General features: G+C 47.2%; 1 protein-coding gene across 2 annotated transcripts; it reads left to right on the forward strand.

Annotated features, from left to right (window-relative positions):
* Positions 1 to 651: 651 nt before the first annotated feature.
* LYSMD4 (LysM domain containing 4) lies at positions 652 to 7,013 on the forward strand. 2 transcript variants are annotated; one of them, XM_053365231.1, is made up of 3 exons: positions 652 to 705; positions 4,032 to 4,322; positions 5,566 to 7,013. In XM_053365231.1, the coding sequence occupies exons 2-3, from the start codon at positions 4,047 to 4,049 to the stop codon at positions 6,148 to 6,150; spliced, it is 861 nt and encodes a 286-aa protein (XP_053221206.1). In that variant the 5' UTR covers positions 652 to 705; positions 4,032 to 4,046; the 3' UTR covers positions 6,151 to 7,013. The 2 variants fall into 2 exon arrangements, with proteins under 2 accessions (XP_053221206.1, XP_053221205.1); XM_053365230.1 differs by lacking the exon at positions 652 to 705 and adding an exon at positions 2,295 to 2,948.
* The last annotated feature ends 280 nt before the right edge of the window (positions 7,014 to 7,293 follow it).

Consider the following 7,293-nt stretch of genomic DNA (forward strand, 5'->3'; position numbering starts at 1 on the left):
AACTGTTAGGAAGGCAGGAGCTGGGACCGAGCAACGGGAGCTCACCCCGTCGTAGGGATTTGAACCGCCGACCTTCCGATCAGCAAGTCCTAGGCTCTGTGGTTTAACCCACAGCGCCACCCACGTCCCATCTTTGGAGGAGAGGGTGGTATAAAAATGCAGTAAATAAACAAGGCTGCATCCCCTGTTCCTAGGAATCTGGCTGCAACAATTACCTCATATTCTTGACAGCAATTATGAAGCGGCCTTCATACGAGGCCCCAGCAAGCTCAGCCCCCTGCTACTGCTGCTAGAGAACTGCCTTTCCCCACACCTTCCAATATCTATGGGGAGCAAAGAAAGAAGGGGGTTAAAAAACAAACAAACAAGGCTGCTGTTCCTTTAAGGCCAACGCGCGCTTCCCTCCTCCGCCTCCTGAGGCACGTTCCTGCGCTGACCTCTCCGCCGAACTTGACTTCAAGGAACTGCTCTACGCCCGCCTCCGCCCACCAAGCACAAGTCATGCCCGTTCTAGCAGGCGATTGGCTGCGGCGCTGCTCTTGCCCGCCTTTCCTGGGCCATTCCGAGCTATCCGGCCGAAGAGGCAGCCCACAGCAAGTTCGGGTGAGGCCAGGCAGCTGGGGCGAGAGGGAGGGAGGAAGGGAGGAAGGAAGGAAGGAAGGAAGAGGGGCAGCTGGGAACCAGGTCGCCTGCAAATAAAAGCAGGTAGGGCTGAATGGTGGTTGGCGGGGATGGGAGTATTAGATCAGGAGCAGCTGATCTGGAAGGGACACCCTTTAACCTGGGAGTTCTGGGTTCCCCTTCAACTGGGGGGCTCCTCTCTTCTTTGCAAGGGCTGCAATTCTAAACCCCACACTTTCCTGGCAGTAAGCCCCATTTAATTGAGTGGTACTTGCTTCTGAGTAGACCAGGCTTTGCTTTTGGAGGCGTTTGGCTCGCAATACTAAAAACCCACTTTCCTTGGGAGTAAGCCTCATTAATTCACTAGGACTTGCCTCTGAGTAGATCTGGCCAGGATCACGCTACAAGTGTTTCCTTTTATTGCTTGGGAGTGTGGGCAGAGAAGAGAATTTGCCTGGGTATTTACACACACACACACACACACACACACACCAGTTTCCATTGCAATAAACAAATGCAATGTAAGAATCTTTGCTCTTTACTCCAGGGGCTTAGAAAGGGAGCCAGGGGTGTGTTGGTGTGAAGAGTGTGTGATTTTTCTTTTTTACTTGTATGGCTTTCTTTGAGGTGTGCAGGTAGGACTCCTCTACCCCATACGCAGAAGGAGGCAGAGGATGACTGAGGCATTGAAATTCAGGACTGCAGCACTTAAGACTTCCGGGGTGGAGGATGTGTGTGTCATAGTTTGGGATGCTATCTAAAGCTTTGTTTGTGCATCTAGTAAACTAGCCCAGTAGCTTTGGGGGGCGGGGACCTGTTGCTCTTTTGTGCTAGTCAACTAATTGAAGGGATATGTTTTTGCTTTTAAGCACATCCTGGAGTCTGTATAATACAATCCCCATTTATCCAGGCTGTTTACTGCCTAATGTGTGGAGCTGCTATTGATGTGGTGCCCTCAGTGTGGGCCTTTCAAACAGAGACTCAGCAAAAAGAGTATGAGGGCTCCCAAAGAGGGCAGGGCCACCTTACTTCAAGCTGTGCTGACACACATTACCATCTAAAGGCTGTTTGTGTGCCAAATTGAGTCCAGAGTCCAAAATTGCACAACTGTTTTCTACCAGGATACTTCTTTTGATCTGGTTGGAGGGGAATGGGGAATGCAGGTAGCTTTAATTGGTCCCCTTTCTCTCTCCCCCCCCCTCCAGTTTAGGGCAATGTTTTTGTTAAAGCAACACCTACCTCCTCCTCCTCCTCCTCTTCTTCGGTGATCACTTGTAGCCGAGTAAGATTGTCTTCCATAAACATGGTTTTAACAGTGAGTCTGTAAGACACTGTGGAGGCCAATTCTGGATCCAGCTGGGGCATAGGTTTCTGAGCGTGAGTTGATCACTGAGAGGGTTTGCCAATTGTGCCTTCCTCTTAGTGCTTTTCTCCCCTTTCATTCTGAGTTCAAGTGTCTTCAAAACCCATGACACCTTTGGTTAAGGCTGTCGTCCAATTGGAGCGCTTGCAGGCCAGTGTTTCCCAGTTGTCGGTGTTTATACTACATTTATTTTTATTTTTTGGATTTGCCTTGAGAGAGTCTTTGATCCTCTTTTGCTGACCACCAGCTTTCTATTTTTTCTATTTTTAAGTTTTTCTATTTTCTATTTTTAAGTTCAGAATAGAATAGTTGATTTGGGAGACTATAATCAGGTAGGTTAGGGCACAAATATGATATGCTACCAAAACAATAGAAAGTTGAACAGTGATGTCCCCTATCTGGCATCATTCTCCTGCTGTACAGAGGAGAAGGCCTTGTGGGGCCTAGGAAGGAAATCCTATGCTGATGAGAGTGAGGGTGCTTTCATGCTGCTTGAGAGCCTGCTGGAGGCAGCATCTGTCTCTCCTCTCTGTTGGAAACAGGATCTTGGGCTTGATTTGGCAGCAGGGCCCTTCTTATCTGTTCTAGTAAGTGAGAACAGCAGTAGCTCTTAATTTTCCCCAAGGATTAGATCAAAGACCTGAGAATAAGATAACCTGAACATGTGGCTCTGATTTTCCATTCTTGGATTTAAAGAAAAAAAGACTACTGGGTGGGGGCAGAGTCTATGGCCCAGTCATGATTATTTATCAAGGGATGGGATAACTGAAGGTCCAAACCAATTTTGAAGGGGCTACTCTGAGCCTTCCCTGACACAACTTGCCGGTGGACAAGTCATCAAAGCAAGGCAGGCTGTCCTGGGACATAAAGTGTTCTGAAACAGGGCGTGTAAGTTTTCAAAAGATCCTTAGCCTTGGAAGGCAGAGAGTCACTCCTGTCACGGGGATCTCTTAGCACCTGGAAGGTATGTTCAACCTTTGCTTTGGGGATGGGCTCAGCAATAAAACCAAAGGACCCAGGTTCAATCCCCGGTGTCTCCTGTTTGAAATGCTGGAGTGCTGTTGTCAGCTGCTGCAGACCAGGGGTAGCCAATATGGTGTCTTCTAAATGTTGCTGGATTACAACCCACATCTTCCCTGTTGCCCATGGTGGCAGGGGCCAGTTGGAATTGGAGTCCAACAAGGTCTGGAGGGCAGCTCATTGGCTATGTCTGGTGTAGACAGTACTAAGCTATGCAGGCCAATCGTAGAAGGTTGTTTCAGTGTTCATCATTCTATGTTCAGAAGCTCAGGGAGGGATGGCTGGGGAAGGGCTTTGTCTGTGGCAGTTGTGGAACCCCTTCCCCCTACCCCCAGTGGTACATCTGGCACCTTCATTATCCTGATTTGACAAATTCTGAAGACACAGCTCTTTACTCTGGCACTGGACATTTGAGGTGTATATTTTTAGCACTCACATTATTTCTGTAAGTTGTTTTATACTGTTTTTAACACTGTGTTTTAATTGTTGTTACCCGCCCTGGGACCTTAGAGTAAAGATTATGATGGTGATGATAATTTATAAATATGTACAATGAGATAATATGTATTTAAATACACACACAAAAAAGTTGCAGGGTTTCCCCCCCTTAATCCACAGATTGTTCTGACCATTTTCTGCAGCAGATTTGTGGATGAACTAAATGCAGAATTGATATGGAATAGACCAGACATAGGTTGATTCCTCCATCCCTTCTCATAACCCTGTATGCAGTGCAGGAAGCCACAGAAATAGCCAAAGGGAAAAGTGCTTTTTGAAGTTTCAGTATTAAAGATGATAAAAAGAAAGAAGGTTGTCAGAGTATGAGTCACAGCAAAATCTAAAGGATGGGCATGGTCTGAGTCTCTGTCCTAGAGCTTACTTAGCATAATGAGTAATCTGAACCCTTCTGCCATGGCTGCTGAGCTAAGCTTCGTCTGTGGCATCCCAGACTCCCAACTGTTGTTAAGGTATATTGTTCATTTTATGATCATTTTAAAAATAAAAATCCAAATGCTTTGTGTTGCAGAGGTTTTTGTAAAGCATGAGGCTGAGTGAGGCATTGACTCAGCCCTTCCAGGCTCCTGCCAGCATCCGAAAGTTCTCAAGCAGCCAAGTTTACCTGTTCAGAAGCAGGCCGTCGGATTCGGATGACTCCTCGTCAGAGGAGGAACTTGACGTCATGGAATTGCGAGCGAGAGGGAAGGAGCAACAGAGGCGCAACGCTCGTGCAGAGAAAGTTGGGGATGTGGTTCTGCTGGAACGCCAAGTTAGCAAAGACGACAATCTGAACAAATTGGCACTGCAGTATGGATGCAAAGTAAGAAGCAGCAATTGATGACGTCCGTGATGGGGTGTTTGTTTTGTTTTTACATTTCTGGCTCAGAGCCTTGCAGGGCTAAGGAAGAGCACTCTGTTCTGTTCCATTGGCAGGCAAGATGGGGGAAGGCATCTCCTACCCAAGGGCAGCCTTTGACAACCAAGTCAAGCTGGGAGTTTCCAGGCTTGCATGCCAATCATTTTGTTGTCTGGGTGGCAGAGGAGTAACAACTGTTTAGCTGTTGTAACTCACCCGGTAAAAATAGCTGGGTGAAACGGCTTTGAAGTTGGAACGAGAGTGTCAGGTGGGGAAAAAGGTAGCCAGTTATAGATTGCTGAATTCTGTGTACTTGGGGAAATAGGTGCTCTGCCACTGAGCCACTGATTTTCATATAGAAAGCCTCAGGTTCAGTCCCCAGCATTTCCAGGTAGGCTTGTGGAGGTGCACCCAGGCAGGGTGGCCCAGACAGCAGCTTCCTATGTACTTGGGTTTGCAGGAGAGGATGTTTGCTCCCTGTCCCATCAGCAGCATAGGATGCTGCCTATTAGCGAATCTGACCATTTGCCCAGCCTCAAGGAACCCAAGGCTACATCCCTCCCCTCACATTTTGCCGTATCATACTGAAGAGGTTCCTCTTTCAACAACCCTCCTAAAGGAGGTGTGGGCAACCTTTGGCCCTCCAGAAACTGCTCGGCTCCCAACATCTCTGTCCATTGGCCATGCTTGCAGGGGCTGATGGGAGTTGTAGTTCAGCAACACCTGGTGGGCCAAACGTTCCCCACACCTGTTCTAAATGGAGATCATTATCCGAGCTGGTCACTGCATTGGATCTGAACTGATTTTGTGTTTGTACGGCTGTTGTCTTAAACTGCTTCTGCTATGTATGTGTTTTAAAAATTGTTTCTATATATGCAGTTGTTTTTATATATGAAACTGTTTCATATATGCCAGTGTGGGCCAAACTTGGGTCTCCAGCTGTTTTTGGACTACAACTCCCATCATCCCTAGCTAACAGGACCAGTGGTCAGGGGTTACGGGAATTGAAGTCCCCAAACAGCTAGAGACCCAAGTCTGGACAACACTGATATATGCATTTACTATATTATTGCACATTGTTTCAGGTGTCCCCTTAGAAGCGATTCATGAAGTAAATTATTGCATTAGAAGGAGCTGTTTATATAAAATGAAAAAAGAGCTCGATAACCGACTTCGCACCCCATCTCCCCTTTCTGAATTCTCTTAGGTTGCAGATATCAAGCGGGTCAACAACTTCATCCAGGAGCAAGACTTGTATGCGCTAAAATCCATCAGGATTCCAGTCAAGGTCAACGGCATGTTAACAGAGACCCAGGAAGGGTTGTTGCCTGCCCAGAGAGTTGGTCTGTTGTTGCCTGCTGAACCGTCTGGGTCCAAAGAGGGAGACGGCAGCTCCGAAGACACCGAGCAAATCGACCAGTATTTCAGAGGGATCGACCAGGACATTGAGAAAGCAACTCTGCTGGATGTCTCCCCAAGCACAGACTATTGCATCGAAACACCAAACTGGTCACCTTCAGGGAGGAAGGAAATCGGTGCTGGAGCAGACTGTGGGATCCAGTGGTGGAATGCAGTTTTCATTATGCTCCTCGTAGGAATAATTTTGCCAGTGTTTTATATTGTCTATTTTAAAACCCAGCAGCTCGAAGTGACTACTACCTCCAACACAACTCTTCCTGTGAACCACACTGATGGGTCAGTGAGGGGGACACCTGTCCTCCCTGTGCTTAAAGAACCTCTGCCCACTATCCAAACCCACAGAGGAGGAGACTTCCTTCCGTCAGGAGGATGACTCTGTCTGTTACCCCACCCCACCCCTCAAAAAGTGGAGGAAAGTCTCCTTGCTTTGAAATAATGTTCTGGGATGAGCCAACAACAGATCAGTTGCTTCTTAAGTTGATAGGAGCTCAACTTGGAAATGAGATCAAGGAAGACCAGGACAGAGCAAGACATGGACAGTGGCTGGTCAGTCACAAAGGGAATGGTGGGATGGCTCACTTTTAAACAGCAAAAGGGGGTGCAAGTGAGGGTGCAGAACCTGAACCCTCTTGTAGGTTGTGTGCTCCCCAGTACCAGTCTTGAGCCAGATATCAGAAACAGACTCAGCTGGGGGAAAGGCACTTAGGGAGAAGGTTCTGCACTCCTCCCCTGTGCACCCTTTTTGCTCTAAAAATTTTGGCCACATTTGCACCTTACATTCTACAGTCGGGGCTTCCCCCAAGGCATCCTGGGAGCTGTAGTTTGTTAAGGGTGCTGAGAGTTGTTAGACCACCATGATTCCCTTCAAAGAGCTACAATTCTGAGAGTTCGCTGGGAAGAGCCATTGATTCTGAAGCCAGCCTGAGAATGGTAGCTCTGTGAGGGGAATTGCAGGTGGTGTCTCTTAACAACTCTCATCATCCTTGACAAAATTACAGCTCCCAGGTTGCTTTGGAGGCTTGTTAAAGTGGTATGACAGCACTTTAAGGTGGAGATGTGATCAGACCCCCTCCCTTGTGTTATTGGGGGCAAATCTCATTTTATGCTTGCTGCCTCTTTCAAGACTCTGAGGTTTGGTCTTTCTGAGGAAACAGGCCTAGCCTATCACCTGGGCTATATAGATATATATTTAAATTAACTGCCAGTTTATTAAAAGTCATCTTGTCTTAAATGGCAGGAGCAGCTCCAGTCTTCCTTTGCATACAATAAAGCTTTCTTCGCATATACACTTCTGCTAAAAAAGAAGAGAAGAACCTAGTCGTCATCTCAAGCTTGGTTTACACATACACAAATACATTGGAGATACAAGGTTTAAGATTTCTGTTTTACTTGCATTGCTTCCTCTTTCTGCAGTGAGCTCAGGGTGGTGTTGCTGGTGATCTTCATCCTCTCTTCTCCCCATACCACACACACTCCACCGTCACTGCTTAGGGAAGGGCTGTAGCTCAGCGATAAA

This window comes from Podarcis raffonei, chromosome 14 (genome assembly GCF_027172205.1).
Source record: "Podarcis raffonei isolate rPodRaf1 chromosome 14, rPodRaf1.pri, whole genome shotgun sequence".
In the NCBI taxonomy this organism is placed as follows: Eukaryota; Metazoa; Chordata; class Lepidosauria; order Squamata; family Lacertidae; genus Podarcis; species Podarcis raffonei.

What these genes read in the sequence shown, in the direction of transcription:
- LYSMD4 (XM_053365231.1), top strand. Translation starts at nt 4,047, where the DNA reads ATGAGGCTGAGTGAGGCATTGACTCAGCCCTTCCAGGCTCCTGCCAGC. An exon ending in CACTGCAGTATGGATGCAAA is followed by an intron (nt 4,323 to 5,565) that starts GTAAGAAGCAGC and finishes GAATTCTCTTAG; the next exon opens with GTTGCAGATATCAAGCGGGT.